The sequence below is a fragment of the Engraulis encrasicolus genome, chromosome 18 (assembly GCF_034702125.1).
Source record: "Engraulis encrasicolus isolate BLACKSEA-1 chromosome 18, IST_EnEncr_1.0, whole genome shotgun sequence".
Classification (NCBI taxonomy): domain Eukaryota; kingdom Metazoa; phylum Chordata; class Actinopteri; order Clupeiformes; family Engraulidae; genus Engraulis; species Engraulis encrasicolus.
Genome location: NC_085874.1, coordinates 19,442,391 through 19,464,820, shown reverse-complemented (window position 1 = coordinate 19,464,820; position 22,430 = coordinate 19,442,391). Strand labels below are relative to the sequence as shown.

General features: G+C 46.4%; 1 protein-coding gene across 1 annotated transcript in view; it reads right to left on the bottom strand.

Moving 5' to 3' along the window:
- rev3l (REV3 like, DNA directed polymerase zeta catalytic subunit) overlaps nt 1–22,430 on the bottom strand; it is an 89,357-nt gene that overhangs the window by 31,798 nt on the left and 35,129 nt on the right. Inside the window, exons 5-16 of the mRNA XM_063223208.1 lie at nt 20,520–20,658; nt 20,195–20,289; nt 17,856–17,960; nt 17,445–17,529; nt 12,261–12,409; nt 11,253–11,378; nt 10,420–10,648; nt 10,040–10,182; nt 5,708–9,719; nt 4,646–5,553; nt 4,212–4,306; nt 3,596–3,721 (exon numbers count right to left, since the gene is read on the bottom strand). Coding sequence (XP_063079278.1) covers nt 3,596–3,721; nt 4,212–4,306; nt 4,646–5,553; nt 5,708–9,719; nt 10,040–10,182; nt 10,420–10,648; nt 11,253–11,378; nt 12,261–12,409; nt 17,445–17,529; nt 17,856–17,960; nt 20,195–20,289; nt 20,520–20,658 — 6,212 coding nt within the window. The remainder of the gene's footprint in view (nt 1–3,595; nt 3,722–4,211; nt 4,307–4,645; nt 5,554–5,707; nt 9,720–10,039; nt 10,183–10,419; nt 10,649–11,252; nt 11,379–12,260; nt 12,410–17,444; nt 17,530–17,855; nt 17,961–20,194; nt 20,290–20,519; nt 20,659–22,430) is intronic.

Sequence of the window (22,430 nt, the reverse complement as noted above, 5' to 3'; positions counted from 1 at the left end):
ATGGTTCCTCTGTAGAATGTTGTCATGATGGAGGGTGTAGCACTTGCCTTCTTTAGTTTGCGCAGGAAGTAGAGACGCTGATGGGCCTTCTTCGCCAGTGATGTAGTGTTGGTGGTCCAAGAGTGGTCGTCGCTGATGTGCACTCCAAGGAACTTGGTGCTGCTCACTCTCTCCACAGCATCGCCGTCGATGGTCAGTGGTGGCAGTTGTTTTTGGACCCTTTGAAAGTTGACAACAATCTCCTTGGTCTTGTTGACATTCAGCAGGAGGTTGTTGTCTTTGCACCATCTGGCCAGCAGGTCTACTTCTTCTCTGTAGTGAGTCTCATCGCCCTTGGTGATGAGGCCCACCAGTGGTGCATCATCCGCAAACTTCACAAGATGGTTAGTGCTGTGGGTCGTTGTGCAGTTGTGTGTCAGCAGCGTGAACAGCAGGGGCTGAGAACACAACCTTGCTGAGCCCCCGTGCTCAGGGTCAGGGTGCTTGATGTGTTATTCCCTACCCGTACTGCTTGTGGTCTCTGCATCAGGAAGTCCAGCAGCCAGTTGCAGAGGGAGGTGCTGAAACCTAGTTTGTCCAGTTTTCTGATGAGTTTTTGTGGTATTATGGTATTGAATGCTGAACTGAAGTCAATGAACAGCATTCTCACATATGAGTCTTTATTGTCCAAGTGGGTGAGGGCTGGATGGAGGGCAGAGCAAATTGCATCCTCCGTGGATCGCTTGGCTCGGTATGCAAACTGGTAGGGGTCCAGGGTGGGGGGTAGGGTGGCTTTGATGTGTGACAGGACTAGCCGTTCGAAGCACTTCATGATTATGGGCGTCAGTGCTACAGGACGGTAGTCATTGAAGCATGATGGTGATGATTTCTTCGGCAAAGGTATGATGGTAGCAGCTTTGAAAAGTGATGGGATGACTGCTTGCTCCAGAGAGATGTTAAAGATGTCTGTGAAGACATCCTTCAGCTCTTCTGCACAATCCTTCAACACTCGGCTAGGTATGTTGTCTGGGCCAGCTGCTTTGCGTGGGTTGATGGTGGCCAGTGTCCTCTTCACACTGGCAGAGGACAGGTAAAGGGGTTGATCATGGGGGGGAGGGGGAGTTTTCTGTGGGTGAGTGTCATTTTGAGCTTCAAAGCGGGCAAAGAAACTGTTCAGGTCGTTTAGCAGAGAGGTGTTGTTGTTGTCACAGCTCCGTGGTGCAGGCTTATAGTCCGTGATGGCCTGTATGCCCTGCCACAGGCTCTGTGCATCTCTGCTGTCTTTGAAGTGTGTTGTTATTTTGTCTGAGTATTCCTTTTTTGCTTTCCTGATGCCCTGGGACAGGTTTGCCCTTGCTGTCTTTAGGCCAGCTACGTCTCCTGCTCTGAAGGCTTTGTCTCTAGCCCTCAGCAGTCGGTGAACGTCTCCTGTGAACCATGGCTTCTGGTTGGCCCTGGTGGTGATGTGTTTTATTTCTGTAACATCATCGATGCATTTTGTGATGTAGGAGGTCACAGTGTCTGTATACTCCTCAATGTCAATGTGATTGCTGTGGGTGGCAGCTGTTTTGAAAATGTCCCAATCTGTGGTTTCAAAGCAGTCTTGTAGTCGTGGGATGGCCCCCTCTGGCCATTTTCTCACCTCCTTCTGAACTGGTTTGGTGAGTTTTGCCCTTTGTCTGTAAGCTGGCAGTAGCAGAATCGTTAGGTGGTCTGATGTTCCAATGTGGGGGATGGGCTTTGCCTTGTATGCTCCCTTCTGATTTGAGTAAACAAGGTCCAGGGTGTTTTGTTGTCTTGTTGGGAAGTTGACATGTTGATGAAGTTTTGGAAGTACTGTTTTGAGATTTCCATGGTTGAAATCTCCCAGGACCACTGTGAAGGCATCTGGGTGTGCATCTTGTTGTTCACTGATGCCCCGATGCAGCTCGTTCAGTGCCTCGCTTCTGACGCTGTTGTTGTTGCTGGGTGCGAGGTACACAGCGACTAATATGATAGCGGATATTTCTCTGGGTAAATAGAAGGGTCGGCACTTGATGATCATGAACTCCACTAGTGGAGAGCAGTGCCTCTGTACTACCGTAGCATTATTGCACCAAGCATCATGTGTGTAGACACATATAATACAATAGCATTTGGTAAAAATGTAGACATTCACACTGAACAACTGCTTGGATTTCAATTGTTTATACATGTTTTGTTGTGGCCTCAACTGTCCTTTATGTTCAGATGGGGTTACAAATCCAAATGTTTTCTCTGAAAATCAAAGTCAACCAGTTGGAGTTGCCAGTGTCAGGTCCCACACCCCACACAGGGTCTTATTATTTCGGACCCACAGGGATTATAGGACTTTAGGACTATAGGTCTTCTGTGGCCATTCCATTAAAAGCACATGTAGGCAAATGTATTACAGTATATTATTCAGGGAGCACAATGGCAAGGAACTCCTCATGATGCCTCACCAAAGAGAATAGAGAAAAGAGAGAGGTACCAATGGTCCCTTGTTCCCGGGTTCTATGTTCATATTATGCACACTTCAGGACCGTTCCATTGAAATGAATGAGACTGGATTTTATACAAGAAATCGGTCATTGTATCTTTCTGGGGTTGTTGAGGGTCTAGGCATACTTGAATATTTGGATCAAGAAAAGCTTAATGCTGTAACTTGCAGGCCTACTGTTTGAATTTCGAGGAAAAACAAATGTTTTATTTTAGATCAAGCGGGCACCACACGCCCCTTAGGCAGACCAGAACCTGTTCACATTTGGCACCCATAGCAACACATCAAGTTGGCACATCTCTATGTAATCTTAAACCCTATTCCGACGGGACTAGCTTAATGTATGGACGTGGGGGAATGTGATTTTTATCTCAGGACGTTGGTAATAGAAATGGCCGATTCGGACTGGATTGAAATATCTCAGTAAACGAACAGAAAGTAGGAGGGGTTACTCATCACGCACCTGCGACTGCACTTGTCGTCATGCGCGTGCCAACTCCACAATATTATTATTGATTTTTGAGCACAATATTGCGCATCCATGGAGGCATTTGGTCCCGTGGAACAATTCTAAATATTGCCTGTTGGTTTACTAACCCATCAAAATCCATTCTAATGCGTCTGCTTGCGTGTCTTTTCATTTGGAGAGTGCGTTTGACCATACTGTCTGATTTTGACAGCGAGCACAGCTTGGAACAACTCCCTAAAACAAAACTAAAAGTTTACTGCAAGGCTGTAATGTTTGCAAGCCGGGAGAGAATGGATATATTGTGCGTTTCGTGCACTTAACCGGACATCTTTACATAGGGTCGCATTCGGACGGGATTAGTATTACCCAGGGTAATATCTCCGGACCCTTTCACAGGAGGTAAAAGTCGCGGTGAAGTTTACCCGACATACTCCGCTATCTTCACTGACTTGTCGCGTTCGGACGGGACTACATTTCCCGGTTATTATTACTTTACCCCAGGTCCTCCCATGAAACAAGTCCCGTCGGAACAGGGCTTTAGAATCTCTAGTCCCGTCGGAATAGGGCTTTAGAATGTCTAGTCCCGTCGGAACAGGGCTTTAGAATCTCTAGTCCCGTCGGAATAGGGCTTTAGAATCCTCACTCACCTCATGTAGTGCTTTGGCCTCCTGCAGATTATGCATGCTGACCTTGAAGCCGTAAGAATTACTTATCGACGGTCCCTCAATCTGAGAGTTGTCTTTCCTTATAACATTCATGGCGGTGAACTGATTCTGTGGAGGAGATGGAAGACGGTTCTGTCAGGACGAAGGCTAGTGCTTGAACAACTACCAGAACAATTAACAACATCACATCAAGACATATGAAAGTCAGAGGTGTCAAAAGTAAAAGTAAAAGTACTTTTGTAGTGTAATTACAACACTAGCACATGGCATTACATAGCTGTTACACGATTTACTCCATTGTACCTAATGAGATAGATAGACTGTGTTGTTACTGAGAAACACTGAAAACCTAACAAGGACCCACCACAGACTTGATCTAACAGTGTAGTTAGCTGATCGTAAGACAAGTTTTGGGTCTACTGGTTACTCAGATAAGTTACTTTTACTTTTGACACCTCTGATCAAAGCTAATGCAAATAAAAAATACAAGAGGACGTTCCTGGCATGGCGCCATGGGGAAGACGTCCTTCACAAAACACAAGGGAAAATCTTTAAAAGACAAAGAGATTGCATGCAGATTCACAAAGTTCACTCGGACCTTCATCTGAGTAGTCAGCAGAACTCTTCTTAATGCGTCTGTGTGGCTTCCTCTTCTCTGTGACAGTCTCTGGGACAGGAGCTCTCCTTCTTCTTCTGGAGTTGGGAAAATGATGGAATATTAAAAAAACAAAAAAAGCTGTACAAAACCACCCCCTCTATAATTAATTAGAGCAAGTGCCTCTGCGTGCGTGATTAGTGAACTGTTCCATCTCCACAACGCAACAGACTTGGTATATTTCACGCTATTAGACCAAATACATGTTCATTTCACTGGAACTAACAGCAGCAAAAATAAACTAGGCAGGCTGTGACACAAGGAAAACTGTCCACATACAAGAGTATTCAAATTCAAAAAGTGAAGTTGGTTAAGTGCTTGTGTGTTAAGTGTGCTTTTCTTTACAACAGACACAAAATGCTATATATCTTGCCTACCTTCAGCCATGGGCTGCCTGCCGGGGGGCGTAGATGTTGGCTCTGCCTTATTCTGCTTCCTCCTGCTGACTGGTGTGCTGTGCAGGTGGTAAGAACGCGGACTGTCCTCATCCATGGGCTTCATGGACAGCGGAGATGGGGAGAAAAGCTCTTTCTCAGGCCTATTCACAGGAGAGAGGCCGTCTTCCTCGTGATAACCACCAGGGCTGGGGGAGGCCGGGGGCCGTTTGATTTTTCTCTGCTCCGTCGTCTCATGGTCCCTTGGGGTACAGCTCGGCAGAACGGTACGTTGCCAAGGCGGCAAGATTGGCGAGTCAGGAGATATGGAGTGTTCTGAGGTGTCACCATCATTTTGACCCGGCGATGAGCTGTCCCTCTCAGCCTTCAAATCCTTCGAGGAGCTTTCAGACTCCGCCGTATCAAGCTGGCTTCTAGTGATAGCCAGTTTTAAGCCTCTTCTCCTGATCACCCGCAATGGAGAGGTCTTATCGCTCTTACTCTGGTCTTTTTCAGAGCCAGCCACACTGCTAGGCGAATCCGCCACTTGCTGCTTATTTTTTGCCCTCGCTAGCTCGGTCATCTCTCGCTCCACTGTGGCTTTCCTTTGTCTCTGAAGCTGCTCAAACTGTTTCCTCGCTTGCAGCCATATCTGCACTCGTTCTCTGCTTGGTGCGCTTTTACAGGGCATCAGGATAACTTTCTGATCGCTAGAAGATGGACTGGGCTCTCTCTGGTCCTTGGTGAAGTCTGATGCATCAGTTTCATGTGTTGCCAGGGATCCTGGCTTGGTCATCGCTGAAAATGCAGCCTTCCAAAACTGAAGACCCTCCACAGACAAATCCCCGGTAAACTCATTCAGCTCATTGGGTAGCCTTGTCTCGATGGTCAGCTTTCGTCCACCAACTTCCCTACATAACAAAAAAAAGACAGATTCGATCACTAATAAGCTTGTATATACAACATTGGGAACATACTGAAGATATTAGTGTGGATTTAAACAAACTTTTACAAAACTATTTTATTTTATTTTAACCATAATAATTTAATCATTTTAAGTCTTACCTGGGTCTTACAGGAGCATCAGAGGGGTCGCTGCAGAACGGCTCCTGGTAGGTGGCCTCTGCCAGGTCGAGACTGAGAAGGGTGCTGACTATTTCCTCTCGGCTGGGTGGAGACATGAGGGGTTTGAGGACGTGGCCACCTGCTGCACCCTTCAGAGCCTGGCTGCAAGCCCTGATCTGCGACAGCGAGCTGACAGAACATGGGGAGCTGCTGGGAGTTGTAGATGTGGCATCATTCCCGTCCAAGTCTCCTACAGGGGAAGCACCGTTGTCTGCAAATGAAGTTGAAGTCAAGGGCATGAAGGAATCCAGTGCAAAGAGGAAGTCTCTCTTTTCACAGTGAAAGTCCTGAAAGTGGCTAAAACTGTGCTGTTCTCTTCGGTCTTTTCCTCTTCGGTCAGATTCAAGAAACGACAAAGACATATTGCCTGAGATCATTTCTCCGTTTTCAACTGATGTCTTGTCAAAAAGGTCTGGACTGGTATTGCCTGACCTCTGCCATTCTGACACAGACCTTTGATCTTCCCTTGACAGTGGCTTCTCCTCCGTGGTTTTCAGCCCCAAGGATACTGCAGAGACTGCCTGCTGATTAAAATCGCTCAGGAACTTCTGTGGCAGAATCTTGTCAGCGACCACAAACTGACTACCTGAATAGGGACTGGAGAACTCCGTTTGGCCAATGACATTTATGTCAAAGTTGTAGTTATGAGGACCTTCGGGGGACAAACTATCTTCAATTGAATAGCAGCTGTCAAATCCAGGGTCTGCCAAAAATGTGGGGCTACCATCTGACATAGGAGGCTCGACCTTAACGTTTTCCTGCTTGCCATTTTGAGTTTTCCTGCTCCTTGGTTTTTTCTCCTTTTGAGTTTCAGTTTTTGGTGCCCTTGGCTTTCGGGTAGTAGTGGATGGGGCCCTCTTGTTCTTTGCTGACTTGGCATCACTGCTTGTGACCGTATCAGCTGATACAGTGGTATTTTGAGTCTGAGTTCCAGTTTTATCCTCTTGGGTCAGTCCCAATCTCTGCCGTTTCTGTAGAAGCTCCTTCAAAACAGCAAGTCCCGAAGGCATTTCAGTTGCCAAAGAGGAATCTCCATTCTTGGGGCCCGCCGCCAGTGGTTTTTCATCTTTTGGCTCAGACTCATTCACTAAGAGTTCGGAGTTGGATTTGATCTCGGCTGCCTCAGAGTGAACGTTTGTTTCTTCAGCTTTTTGCTTTTTCTTTGAAGTGCGCCTTCTCGCCCTCGACGCACCTCTAAGACTGATATCAGGTACCTGAGAGGAGTCTGGACCCTCCTCAAGGTCTGATGGTTCACTCTTGAATTCGTAAGGATTTGGTGGGCTGGACACAGACTCAGCCTTACAGCTTGACGTTTGTGACACAGATCTACTGTATGTGATGACAGAGCAAGGGTACCCGATACTTCCAGATGTTGGCACAGAAACACTTGCTTGGCATTTCTCTGACTCGCATGGAGTTGAACTCAGGCTGATAGGATCTGACTGATCAGTTTTTCTATGGGTCTCATCACCCGCCTCTATGCTTTGGTTTGGCTCACTGATGTTGGTCTCATTTTCCTCTTTCTTTGGTTCGATAAGAGTTGCTACAATCTCAGTGCTTGTGTCCATGGCGACGGCAGAAGTATTTTCTCCCTTTTCCACTCCTGATGTCTGAGGGGATGACCTCTTAACTGATGAGGATTTAGAGGCGGGCAAAACGGCATCCTGGTTAACAGGCATTCTGTCTTCACAATTCTTAACGGAGCATATTTCCGCTTCATTTGCTTGCTTCTTTCTACGAGGCTTTCTGGCGTTTTTACTTGTGGGTTCATCAGAGCTACAAACAGGGGTCACCTCTGGCTCTTTCTTTTGTTTCCTCGATGTGCCTTGACTACTGGCCTGCTTTTTGTCGTCTTTGGCAGGCTGAGGCTCTGACTGCTTTGTGGCCTTAGACTGTCTGGACTTAGGACTTCCTGAGGTCTTCCTGGGCCTGGCCGTTCGACTTTTGCGCTTTTGAGACCCCTGGCCCTGCACATTTGAGGGTGCGTCACGAAACGGAGCCCCAAGACAGGGATCGTTGTAGGGGTTGATCAAGTGTTCGTTCAACTCCATGAGTGGATCAGAAGGGGACCAACAGCGAGGTGGTGTTGAGCGCGTAGGACTGGGGGCCCGATCAGACAGGTAGCCTAACTCAAACATCACATCTGAATACTCTTTTGAGTAGTCATTCGTGTAATCATTGTAACATGGCCAAGGGGCAGACAGGTTGGGTAAAGGTTGACCATTTTTTACATTATGACTTTTACTACCTGACCGGCTTTTAGGTTTTGGAGGGGCAGTTGGGTTGGCTTTCTTAGGGTTGGAGTTAACTTTGGCTTTCTTTTTTGAGAGTTTCTTCGTCTTTTGTTCAAGGGGTGGATACTTGACCGCTGTTGATTCAGGAACTTTGGGCCAGAAGTCTTTCAAAGGTGCCAGCTTATTGTATTCCTGCATTTTTTCCGGCGTTAAGGTAACACTCTGCTCATCTGCATTCACTTTTGCCATTTTAACCAACATGTTCTTCTGACCTTTGAATCGGTTGATTATTATGTACTTAATGATAATGGGTGGTTCTTTCTTGGAAACCTTTCGTCGTTTTTGATTCTTTAACTCCTGACCACTGGGCACCGAGCCGTCTTTCAGGCTACTGGATGAAGCGGGCGGTTTTAGAGCGGTGCTGGAATGTTCCCCTTCCTCACTGTCATGGCTCATTTTCCGCTTTGTCCTCAACGTGTACTTGCTCCCAGGCAAACTCGACACCTTAGTGCAAGCCACTTTGGCTGGTAGCTCAGTCAGGGGAGTGAGGCGATCCTCAGCAGGCGCTTCAACTGGTTCGGTAGCCACAGGGCTTTCTTCTTCAGGCTTCATCTCAGACGTCTCCATCTCTGTCTCCTCTGTAGCTTCCTGGCTCTTTGGAGACACAGGTTGGATGGCTGTGATGACTGCAGCGTCTTCTTCTTCTGGAGGTTGCTGCACAGGAGGAGGTGAGCTGTCCACAGCGTCGGCCTTCCTCTGGGTGGCAGCGCGGCTCGCCTTTTTACTCAGCTTCAACCTCGACCGCCGTGGCTCCGGCTGACTAGGTTTTGGCGAGGAGGCGTCTCCAGTTTTACTCACAACGTTCTTTTTCGCTGGCCTGGTGAGGCAGTTTGAGAGAATGACGCTTGGGAAGAACTTATAGTGCGCCTCCTGTTGAGCCATGATGGTACGCTCAGTCTTGTTGTTCTCCTGATAATCCTCGTATCTGATCTTCAGCTCGCCCACGTCCCCTTCCTCCCCGTCGCTGCCCATCTCGCCCTCCTGGGGATCCAGGAGCATGCTCTCTTCCATGGGGCTCGACGCCTGCTCCAGGCCTCTGGGTACGGGGCTTTTGCAGTCCTTCTGGCTGAGCTCGATGTCTGCCGTGGTGGGGCAGCTCATTAGCTCCGAGTAACACAGCGAGAAGCTCCTGTGGTTTTGGAGCAGTGACAAGTGGTTCTTTTCCATGCTGCTTTTAATACTGCTGTATTTTTTCCGACTCTGGGTGATTTTTCCGTTCCCAAAGGCGAGACTGTCTGGGTCTGCCTTGTTAAGCGCGATGGCACTGTTCTCATAGCTGTACAGGGGATGCATAGCCATGGTTTCCACCCCCATGGGTGACACTTCTGTTGCCCTGCTGTTGGCCATACTGCAGGGGATGGGGTGTTTGACCGGTGGGATGTAAGGTTTCTCTTTATTAACTTTAAATCCTGTCAAACATTCACTGCTCTCTTGTGCGATGGAGCCTTTGGAGATAAAGTGCTTGTCTAAGGACTCCTCTCTGTCGAGGGACAGGGCCTGCCTGTGCTCGGGGTGTGTGCACTCCAAGAGGATTTTGGCGGAGGACGGGGGCTCCATGTGCACAGCGTCACTCTGAAAGGGATTCCGCTTGGCAAGGATCTGGTCAGTTGCCGTCAGCGACGAGTGATTCCTCGAGCTTTTGTCTTTTGGTGAGCCATCTGGAGGGAACAGAAACAGAATAAGTCTTGTTTTTGTACCGGCGAAGCAGAGGCATTTAGGCATTTTAACCAACATGTTCTTCTGACCTTTAAATCTGTTGATTAGTATGTAATGCAGAGGCATTTAGGACACACGACTATGAGCTCTGTATTGTTTTATACCTAGTATATCTCATAAAACTGAATGCTTTAACTATAGCAGGAAATATAATGTATTCTCAAAAAAGTAATCTCATTGAGCAACTTCCTCAATTCAAAATTTAATACAGAATAAATAAATAAGTTTAAAAACACACAACCGTAGAAAAGCCACAACCCACCACTGTTCTCATCCGCAGCCCCGTCTAACTGGGGGATGGAGAAGTCCATGAAGATGGAGTTGTTTCCACTCCAGTCCATCTCCTCCTCTGAAGAATCCTGCTGCTCCTCACTAGAGCTCTCTCCCTTGTCCTTCAGGCAGACGCTACGCAGGAAAAGTCAAAAATGTAAAAAGAGAGGGAAATTAACCATTACATTCACCATCATCATTGCAAGACACGAAATTGGAAGATTCATTCAACGCAGGGGTCATGTTAGGTCATTCAGGTTATGCATCTTAGCAACCCCTCACAGAAAGTGTTGCATCCAAAAGTTTTAACACTATTTATAAACTAATATTATAAAATAGAGAGAAAGAGTGAAAAAAAAAAAGTGTCCCAACCTTTGTCTGGACGACTGCTCTGGCGCGTCAGTGTCCCACCTCTGTGACATCATCACACTTAGCTCCGCCTCTTCCTTCTCCAGCTCCGGAGCCGCCTCCTCCTCGTCACTGTTGTACGGGCAGCTGCCGCTGTTCCCGAAGGCAGCCGCCTGCCTGCCCAGCTCTGTCTGGAACCTGGAGTCCTCGAAGCCCGCCAGCAGTTCATCCAACACTTGGTCCTGACTGTCCTCTGGAAAAAGACAGAATGATGTACAATCAGTCGCAGAATATAATTTCGTTTTATTGTTATTAGCCGCCGCCACCACCACCATCATCATCATCATCATAGTTGAGTGGTCTCTTTTATTGAACTTAGTGACTAATATGTGAACATGTGCCTTTTTGGTAGACCTGGTAGACACACATATGCCTAAGTGTCTGAACAACTGACTTATTTAGCCAAATCAAAGCAAAATCAAAAACATTTGTTAACACATGTTTAAGACACTTGTACAGACATTTATGCATGCATGCATTACAGACTCACATGTGGACCGCATTCTAAAGTGTTAGCAAAAGAGACAGTAGTGTGGTGTTGGGAGCATTTCAAGATTTTATTTGCAAAGTGGTGTATCCACCATTTTTCGCTTTTGAATTGTACTATTGAAAATAACTGTTAAGAGGTCCTGTGTGAATTCTTGCCATTCAAATATTTTGAAAACATACCTTTTAAACCTATATAGAAGGCATTTTGCAATGCAATGCAATGGAATGCCCAATACAAAAATGTCAATATCCCAACATTCTACAAAATAGAGACACACCGTTTTGCAAATCAAGTCTTTATTTCTTACCCTGTGACTGGTTGGGGGAGTGCTGTGAAAGGGGGAGGAAGGTTTGACTGTTCTCCAGGAGACTGAGCAGGGCCTCTTCATCCACAATGGCCGAGTCAGCCTCTCGCCCACCTGCTTTCTTAGTGTCTAGAAACAGATGTGAGACAGTAATGGGTCAACATCAACACTGTTGGAGGACACAACTGCAATCACAGAACGACAACATCCAATATCCGAAGGTCTTAGTCATGCCGAATAGTCCACATGCTTTGTCACAGTCTTGGGTCCATCTGTTCAGCAATCACATAAATCTATGTGTATAAACAATACACAGCTTCAACTTTTCATCATTGTCAGTAATGTGATTGTTAATCAGATTTAATGCAATAAATATTTAAACTTTCTGGAAGTTGCTATGATGCTAAATCCTCATAAACAATCCTCATTACAAAATGAGTAATACTGTATTTCTAGACAGAATAATCATCATCATCATCATCATCACCACCACCACCACCATCGTCGTCCTCCTCAACAGCTTCATCATCTTTGTACATTAATATTTATAATACTCATCATCATCATCATCATCACCGCCACCATCGTCCTCAACAGCTTCATCATCTTTGTACATTAATATTATAATACTCATCATCATCATCATCATCATCACCACCATCGTCCTCCTCAACAGCTTCATCATCTTTGTACATTAATATTTATAATAATCATCATCATCATCATCATCATCATCACCACCATCGTCCTCCTCAACAGCTTCATCATCTTTGTACATTAATATTTATAATAGGTTAGCTTTCTTTATTAGTCTCCACGAAGGAGAAATTTGCTTTGGAGACAGGGAGGTTGCAGCATCATAAAACACATAGAACACATAGGACACATGACACCAACACAGAAAAACAAACAACAGTACAACAATAGAATAATACAACAATAATACTCATCATCATCGTCATCACTATTGTATTATGTCTTCTAGATGTGGAAGAGCAGCAGTGGTCTCACCTGTGGGCGTGTCGGTGTGTGTGTCCACCTGGCTGGCGGGCGGGGCCCCCATGTGCAGGTGCTCTGGGCTCAGCAGGTCGTTGGGGTGCAGAGTCAGGCTGGGGAACGGCTCCTCATCCTCGCTGTCACCTGCCACTCCAGACTGGGTCCTGTGTCACCGCACACACACAGTAAACAGACTGCCATCAGCACAGGTGGCGATATACTCTGTGTAAGCTTTAAAAGGTGTGACGGCATTAGAAATAACGTGAACCACAGACAGGTACCGCACGCACGCACGTCATGGGTAAGCGATTAGGGCGTCAGACTTATAACCCAAAGGTTACCGGTTCGACTCCCGAACCGCTAGGTTCGTGGGGGGAGTAATTAAACAGTGCTCTCCCCCATCCTACTCCATGACTGAGGTACCCGGAACATTGGGGGCTGCCCCCTTGCAAGGGTAAGGCATACATGCAATTTTGTTGTGTGCAGTGTACACTTGTGTGCTGTGGAGTGCTGTGTCACAATGACAATGGGAGTTGGAGTTTCCCAGTTGGGCTTTCACTTCGCTTTTACGCATGCATGCACGTACACATGCACACATACACACACACGTATGTGCGCACACACACATGCACACACACACACGCACACACACACACACATACACGCACGCACACACATACACACACGCACACACTCATACACACACGCACACACTCATACACACACGCACACACTCATACACGCACGCACACACATACACACACACACACACATACACGCACGCGCACACACACACACACGCACCTCTGTGGTGCTGGGATGGTTTATGTCTAGGCTCATTAGCCTCCCACTTCATATTAATCAACCAACATGATATTCCTCCCCATGTGCTCGTGTGTGCACGTGCGATCAGCAGTCTGTCTGTCTGTCTGTCTGTCTGTCTGTCTGTCTCTGTGTCTGTCTCTGTGTCTGTCTCTGTGTCTGTCTCTGTGTCTGTCTCTGTGTCTGTCTCTGTGTCTGTCTCTGTGTGTCTGTGTGTGTGTCTGTGTGTGTCTCTGTGTGTGTGTGTGTGTGTGTGTGTGTGTGTGTGTGTGTGTGTGTGTGTGTGTGTATTTAATATGACGTCCAAATGATCCTGATTTCATTGCCATAGGTCCAACAAATCATAACTGAATATCTGCCACAACCCACGGACTTCACCATTTCTGTGGTGAGGTGTAAAAAAAAATGCTGATAAAACAAAATGTTGTCTGAGTGTACTGTACATGAAAGAAGCCCCATTGTGTAAATAAAATAAGACATATTCGCTCGCAACACACACGCACACAGACACAATATAACAAAGCCACACTACAAAACCAGAACAATGCAATAAGGCGTCATACTACGAGAATGACAAAAAAACAAAAGCTGGGCGCGCATGGCTTATTTTAAGGCTTTGCCTTCTCGTGAGGCCACTGTTGAGGGCTGGCTCCGACTCCAAAGAGCCAAGTCTGGCTCAGCAGGCTCCTTGTGTGTTAATTAGGCTCCCCACTAATGACTCCAGGGGCTGGGGAAGAGAGGAGAGGAGAGGATTGGGGGGAGCAGAGCTTGGAGACCCAGCGGTGATTAACTTATTTAAGTGCAGGCTCCACCTTCAACTTCCTCTCTCTCTCTCGCTCGCTCGCTCGGTCTCGGAGCCGCCGTGAGAGTCTACGGTCTGGAGACCGGTAGTTCGGTAGTTCCGGAGTCGTAGTTCTGCGGCAAATGGGGTATGTGCAAATTCTACGCTCAGAACAAAAGCATCAACAAGAAGCAGAGGTTGTAAGGATTTCTTCAGGGATACTCAGCGAATTGGAGAAACATTAAGAGATTCTCTAAATGTGAAGCAAATTGGGCAACCAGATGGAAAGTAAAAACGATTCAATTAACGTGTTAACAGTGATGGTACAGCAATGAGCGGTGACATGGTTTGACAATAACCACGCAGACTAGGGATGTCAATAATTAATTATAAGTTATAATTAAAGTTATAATCAATAACTTCAGTTGATTTAAACGTTCAGCGATTAAAAAAATGAATTGCAATTAATTGCAGACTCTGCTGGTGGGGGGGGTTGTTACGAGGAGCACTTCCTCTCTCCCTCTCTCTCTCGCTCGCTCGCTTTCAGAGCTGCCGTGGAGTCTACAGTCTGCAGACCGGTAGCTCAGTAGTCCCGGGGAACAAGTTAAAAATGAATTGATAATTTGCATCCCCAACACAGACGCATTCCAATGTCACATCAAAGAAACTGAAAATGTGTCGTCAGCAAAGTATCTTCCAGAATGAACTCGGTGACTTGTTCTCTCTGGTTGCCTCTGGTCGGGTCGTTCAGTAATAAGGCTTGTTTCCTGCAATGCCATGAGAGCCAGCCCGTGAACAGTGCTAACGCTGCTGTGAGCCAGTTCGGGAATGCAGCGCACGGCACGCGGCCAAAAAAACTAAAATAAATAAATAATTCAATCGATGACATGACACACACACACACACACGAGCAAGCCCAAGAGTACTCCAATGCTGTTCATGTTGCTGTAGCTGCCTCTGTTGAAGCAGTGATTGCAACCAGGGCAACGTGTACCACAAGGGGTACAGTACACACAAGCACATGGCAGGGGGTATGTGGAAAATGTTAATAATAACAAATGTAACAAATGCCAAGAGTATAGTCACATTGGGGTAGACAAAGAGCTATAGAGCATGAGTGCAGGGCTACTCATGATGCGACAAAATGGCATAAGGGGCACACAAGACAAAAAGGGAAACGCTGTTCGAGCTCAGCTCCCTCACCAGTTCCTCAGCCTCAAAACTACCAAGAAAATACATCTGGGCATGACGCAAGGGAAAGAGCCTTTGGCCAACTGTACTTTTTGCAACACACACACAGACACAAAATTTCTCTTCTGAGTGTTGAATACAGAGTACAGGGCCATGCTCCAGATACCCTCCCTTTCCCTGCAGAACCCTCCCTTTTCCCCCGCAACCTCCCGACCCACCCACTCACTCACGCCTGATGGAAGACATCTAGCTGGAGAAAGTACAGAGGGAAAAGTGCATGCATCGAAATCGGGGTTGCTTTCCTCTCCTCGCAGCTCGACCTATGTGGTCGCCGTGAAGTCTCGGTAATGTATCTGGAAGCAGCACATGTTTACATTTAGAGGCCCTCCCACCATCCACCAGAGCAGAGGAGAGAAATGAGAGGCGAGGAGAGAAGCAGAGGAGAGGAGAGAAGCAGAGGAGAGGAGAAAGGAGGAGAGGAGAGAAAGGGCAAGAGAGGAGAGAAGCAGAGGAGAGGAGATTGAGAGGAGAAAGGAGGGGAGGAGAGGAGAGGAGAGGAGAGGAGAGAAGAGAAGAGAAGAGAAGAGAAGAGAAGAGAAGAGAAGAGAAGAGAAGAGAAGAGAAGAGAAGAGAAGAGAAGAGAAGAGAAGAGAAGAGAAGAGAAGAGAAGCAGCCGGCTAACAAATCACCAAGTCCCTTTCCGTTCTCCTCTCTTCCCCTCTTGTACCCGGGCCCTCTGGAAAACATTCCAAATCCTTAATCTATGCCAGCCAATGGTATGGAAGAGAAAAAAAAACAGGACCAGTCAGTATGATTGCCCATTACAAAAAAATGAACATAATTTGAACCACTTGCAGTGCCAGCCTGAAAACCTTAGACTAAAGTAAGACCTCTGCCATTCACAGCAAAAAAAATCATCCTGGATTGCAGGAGAATTCTCTGTGTAATTCAGCATAAGTGTGACTTTGATGAAAAACACAGCTCTTTTGTAGTAAAGATGATGGGGTAGATAAATACAGTTGTATCCCTTTCATTATTCAACAAAGAGATGGGAGAGGAAAACAAGGACACTATTTCTCATAACTTCCATGTCTTGCTAGGTCCTTCATCTTTGTCTTGTGAGGCCATTCTAAAAGCATTGGAGTGTCCACCTAACTGTAGTACAAGGTTCCTCATCCCGTTCCAATGACACCTGCCACAAAGGCTGGAACTGGAAGGCCAATGAATAGGAGAAGAATCCATCTCCAACGTCATTGTTTACACTTTTTATCTTCCATCCGCAAACTGTGCGGCAAGAATCAGTGCATTGTACATGTGGCAATACAAAAGCCTCCAGAACATAATAAGTCTTGTGACTTGTCAACAAAGATCCTCCTATAGAAGATCAAGGCCAAAGGACAGCACACAGCACATACATACACAAGTCAGCCTCAAGTCATCATAACATTGCTTTCGCTACCTGGGCCAATTGTATGGCAGTGTGTTCTAATGTCTAAAGGGCAGTCATGGGTGAGCGGTTAGGGCGTCAGACTTGCATCCCAGAGGTTGCCGGTTCGACTCCCGACCCGCTAGGTTGGTGGGGGGAGTAATCAACCAGTGCTCTCCCCCATCCTCCTCCATGACTGAGGTACCCTGAGCATGGTACCGTCCCACCGCACTGCTCCCCATGGGGCGCCACTGAGGGCTGCCCCCTTGCACGGGTGAGGCATAAATGCAATTTCGTTGTGTGCAGCGTGCAGTGTTCACTTGTGTGCTGTGGAGTGCTGTGTCACAATGACAATGGGAGTTGGAGTTTCCCAATGGGCTTTCACACTTTCACTTTCATGTTGGTTACACAAGCAAGCGAGTGAAGCAGTGGATGTGGGGTGTTCCATTTTTTTGTGTTGGGAAGCGGTAGCTAGGCGGTAGGTGGAGACATAAGCAAGCGAAGCGAGTGGCCAGTTGGCCAACAGGGTAAAAAAATTGAGTTTGGTTGAAAAAAATGTACTGAGGAGCGAGGTCGTGAAGTGGTAACCAATGACATTGCTTGAAATGCAGGACGTTGGAAAATGGCAAATAGTAACATGCATTTAATCATGAATGTACTTTAAAATGTTAAGCAGTCACGTTGGTTCACATTATACCTCAACACTGCTATCAAAATGAGTGTTAAAAATTCGGTGGCCTCTTAAATTTAAAATCTCCCCGACTGACGTTCGGAACACGCCCACTCAGCGCAGTGCTAGCGTTTCGAGGCGTGAACAAATCACTTGCATGTAAATCCGCCTTAAGTCATAATGGGATTTATCACCCATTCCTGATCAGTCTGTAAAAGGATTTCTTTAACACCTGGTCATTATTTGCAATATTTCCCAGAGGCACACAGGCCTCTGCCAAGCCAAAATATCTGTTCTGTTTCCACTTACACATTGAACTCGTTCTCCCGCAGAATCTCCTTGAACCTCTTCATGAAGATCCTCTCGCTCTCTGCAGCGTCGAGCAGCCCACGGTCTGGAATAGCATGAAAAAGCAACAGGAAGGCGGTTACGCTTCTTTAGATGAACCAGCGCCAGCCAGGCAATTCATCATCTCCGACGGAACAACTCAATGAAAGTTTCATCACAGGTGCTCTGTGAGTCATTCTCAAAGACCTAGCGCTAGAACTGTCTGTCTTTCTCTTTTTCTCCCCTCATACCTTGTCTCCTCTCTCTCTCACTCTCTCATGGGCCTCTAACAAAGACTATCATGAGTCATTCCTTATGTCTGGCACAATTATAGAATGCCAACTGCAGGCAGGTGAGTCCAAACAAGATGGTGCAGTAAAACAATGGTCTCACCTTGGGATTCGGGCGTCTCGATTAGGGAAGACTCGTTCTTCTCTCTCCTCCTCTGCTTCTCGTCTTCCCAAATGGCCTGCAGTCCTGGATTCCTCCCGATCTGATCTGCAGAGAGGATTTAAAAAAGGAGGAATAAGCACTCTGAATGTCACTGACAAGCACTAGTACTGGCTGTTATCTTGTATCTCTTGGTTACTCTTATTGTTCACATTCTTTGGTATAAACAATAGGGCTAGGTCCAAAAAATAAATAAATAAATAAATAAAAAATAATTTAAAAAATCGATCCATGATCCAATGTCGATTCACATTCGAAAAGTGCGATATCGATTCAAAAATTGTGGATTGATCTTTCAGGATGATTATATTTTCTGTAGCTCTCTTCAACATTTACGTAGGCTACATGCACAAATACACATGCGCTGTTTGTATAAATAGTGGCAGTTTTTACTTTAAACCATTTATGGATTTTGAATTGTGCAGCTTTCGGTTGTGCAACGACCCTGAATTCTTAGAAATCTAGGCATAAATGGGTTAAAGTGACAACCCAGCATTATAGAAGATGGAATCAAATTGTGGATCTAATTGGATCGTGAACCTCTGGATCGGAATCGAATCAATCCAGGAAATCCGGATTGATTCCCAGCCCTAATAAACAATGCATAAGACACAAGATCCAGAAAGTTTTATGTCTATTTTTCAACCACTTAACATGTGCAGAACATGTAAACAACGATACATATTTCTGGAAACTCAAAAAGGTTTGAGAGGAACAGCCAGGCAAAAGCTTGAGGTTGAAGGCCATATTTCTATGTCTGTTCAGAGACTGAGGAAAACACAAGTCAAGTCAAGTCAAGTCAAGTTTATTGTCAATTTCTTTACATGCACTGGTCATACAAAGAATTTGAAATTGCGTTTCTTGCTCTCCCATGCAGACATAGACTAATCTAGGTAAGGACATAGACAGTATAGACATAGACAGTACTCATACATGGACATAGACAGTATGGACCTAGACATTGCTCATACAGACATTTAAAGTGCAACACTGTCTGCAATACCATATTATTGCAAAAAAAGAAGCAAATATGAACTTTAAAACAACGCTCCATTCTAATCTATGATGTCCAGCTTTCCACTACTTGGGGGATCTTTTGAGTGAGGTATGTTGACACGGCTTACATATCCAAAGACCTAATAAGCAAAACAGACAAACAAACCCTTCCGTTCCAGCTCAGCCAAGCGGCCTGTCGGCTCCCCACTCAGTTCAACTTTCATGTTGCTGCAAATAAGCCACTTCTCGTCAAGCCTTGTTCCTGTGTCCACTCATCTTCCCCTCCCTCGCTCGCTCGCTTTCCCCCCCACATCAGCCATCTGTCTACCCGCCTACCCGCACCCCTTATTTTGCCCTCTTAGAGTGCCATCTCAAATGCAAATACACAGACTATAAGAGGTTGGTGTATGCTCAGTGAGGCTATAAGTGGCTGGCATCTCTCTGATGTGATGACGTGTTCCTGAAGAGCACAGCAGCTCATAGTCAAGGAGGCTCCTACTGGGTCCTACAGCTCATGGTCAAGAAATGGCCATTTCTGAACTCGGGCTTGAAAGCAACTCTGTTTGCCGGGTAGAATTCAGATATGTTCTCTTTAAGGTTAGGGTTCATCAAATGGTTGGTAAGATGGTAATGATCATCCACAAACTAGCCCAACAGGAAAAAGGAGACAAAGCCAAAACGTGCCATTTCAGCCTGAGTCCTGAGGCTTCTGAAATCTGTCTCAATCAATCCAGAAGACCAACGTTCAGAATCTTTCTGCGAACCAGACCTTTCTAAAAAGGCAAAGACCCTACGAGATTGAAACATTGAAACCGAGAAAAATGCCTTCAAAGCCTTAGCATTAGGTTGGATAGGCTAGTCACTACAATTTTGGCATAGCTATATTCTAAAAGGGGACACATTTGGAACATGTGGCTTTGTCAAAAGACAAAGGAGGAGCAATGAAGACCAATTTCAGTCTGAACTCAATTTTGACATAACACGTAGTCACTGCACTTCGCATTTATAGGGCAGTATGCATCAACTGGTAGCAGACAAAAAACAATAATGTATTGCCGTGGTCTCCAATTATTTTCCCCCAAGTGCGAAATTATGTCACGCAAATAAGGGCAAAACAAATTGCCCGACAGTATGGCCACAGACAGCACACATATACAGCAGGTTTTCCTTTGCTCCAAACTCATGGCGGGCCAAATGTTTGCCATGTCCAGGCCGAATCTGACACGGGACGACATTTGGACACCACTGATGTATAGTATGAGAAAAGGTATGTAAAAGGTCTTTACTCTCAATCTCCAGGCGGTTCAGGATGTCCACAGCCACAGCGTCCACCTCCAGTTCACATGTGCTCTGCTTAGTGACCTCCTCCAACACCAGAGAACTGGAGAACAAGCAGGGAAGACACAAAGGTATGGACGGGTTGTAACTGGCTTCAAAAGGTGTATGCACTGTGTGTGTACCTGAGGATTGGCATTCTGTAAGTGCATGTCAATGCAAACGCTCGTTATAAAAATGTACATTTGAAAGAAAGAAAGAAAGAAAGAAAGAAAGACAGACATAGACAGTATAAGTACAGCAGGTATGTCTGACAAGCCAAGGTAGTCCCCTCACCAGGGAATTGCGTCCTCGTCCCATCGGGTGAAGGTTCCCCCCAGCACGCTCTCGGAGAGCTTGGAGCTGTTGGGCGTGTTGGTGTTCCAGGGCATGCTGGGACCTTGACTGCCTGCCGCCAGCGTTGACTCCTCTCCAGCTGGACAGAAAACACATAAGATTGCTGCATGATGCAATGGCATCCAACTAAGGAGAGCAGTTTATTATTCACAAAAAAAAACACCGGGACACAGTCAATCTAGGAGGAAGATGCAAAATATTTTAAGCAGTGTGTCAATTTCATCACATTGCAGCACCGAGGCCCCTTTGACAGAACTGTGTATCATGTTTCCACATATTATCTCCTCTCTGCCTGTGCCTTTATGTGAAGACGTCGTGAACGCGTGTGAAAGTGCCTTTGTGTCTGTGCACATGTGTAAATGAGGTTTCCCACCCCCTTGTGTCTCTTCCAGAATTAGGTAAGTGTAATTAATCAATTTTGATTGGGGGGGAAGTGAAATTAAGATATTACATTACATTACATTTCATTTCATTACATTACACTTTTATCCAAGGTGACTTACAGGTTTCTTTGTAAGTACAGGATATTGGTTACAGTCCCTGGAGCAGTGTGTAGTTAGGTGCCTTGCTCAAGGGCACCTCAGCCATGGAGTGAGATAAGTAGTGGAAGGGTGGGATTCGAACCTGCAACCCTCTGATCTTAAGTCCATCTCCTTAACCACTAGGCCATGGCTGGCCCTTAGATTAGATAGAAAAGACATTGATAAGGGGTGGGATATTTTAGGGCAGTCATGGGTGAGCGGTTAGGGCGTCAGACTTGCATCCCAGAGGTTGCCGGTTCGACTCCCGACCCGCCAGGTTGGTGGGGGGAGTAATCAACCAGTGCTCTCCCCCATCCTCCTCCATGACTGAGGTACCCTGAGCATGGTACCGTCCCACCGCACTGCTCCCCATGGGGCGCCACTGAGGGCTGCCCCCTTGTACGGGTGAGGCATGAATGCAATTTCGTTGTGTGCAGTGTGCACTTGTGTGCTGTGGAGTGCTGTGTCACAATGACAATGGGAGTTGGAGTTTCCCAGTCAGCTTTCACTTTTTTTCACTTTTCACTTCACATTTGATCAGGGTTTTAAGACGTTTACTAACTTTCAATCAGAGCTGAGGGGATTTTAATCCAGGCCAGACATGTGTATAGTTTGGGCAGCCTAGTGGTTAACGTTTGATGTTTTTCTGAGACACTCCTCGTTTTGCCCACATTAGCCTGTTGAAGGGTAGGCAATAAACGGTAAGCACCCCAAACTGGCTACATCTCGGCCCTCCAACATGGTAACCAAGATTTTCTTTTTCTGTTTTATGAGACTTTTAACCTCTCCTGTTTTCATAGACGGGGTCAGTGAAGAACTAAACAGAGGAAGTAACTGACTACACACAGGTGCAGAGGTACCCCTCCACATTAGAAACTCATTTCCTGTGAGATGCCCTATATCCTTAAGGCCACCTTTTACATGGGGGGGGGGCATGGTGTGTGTGTGTGTGTGTGTGTGTGGATTTGGGGATGCAGTGCATTTGAATTGAGGATTACCTAAAAAGTTAATCTGAAAGTGTGTGTGTGCGTGTGCCTGTGTGTATGTGTGTGTGTGTGTGTGTAGCTTCCTCAAGCACAGTTAATCGGAGGTCTAGGGGCCCCACCTGCTCTGGCCCCCGGTGCCCCCCGTTCCCCCCGGTCCCCTGCTGCTTCATTAACCCCCTGGTCACAGCGGGGCCTGTGATGGAAGGGGGCCCCCGCCTGCTACCTGTCCTCCCAACTCATCTCATCTCAGCTCCACACCGCTGGATTAACCTTCAGTCAACATCAAACACCACCACCCTCTTCTCTCCTCTCCCCCTCCATCCCCTCCTCTCCCTCTCTCTCTG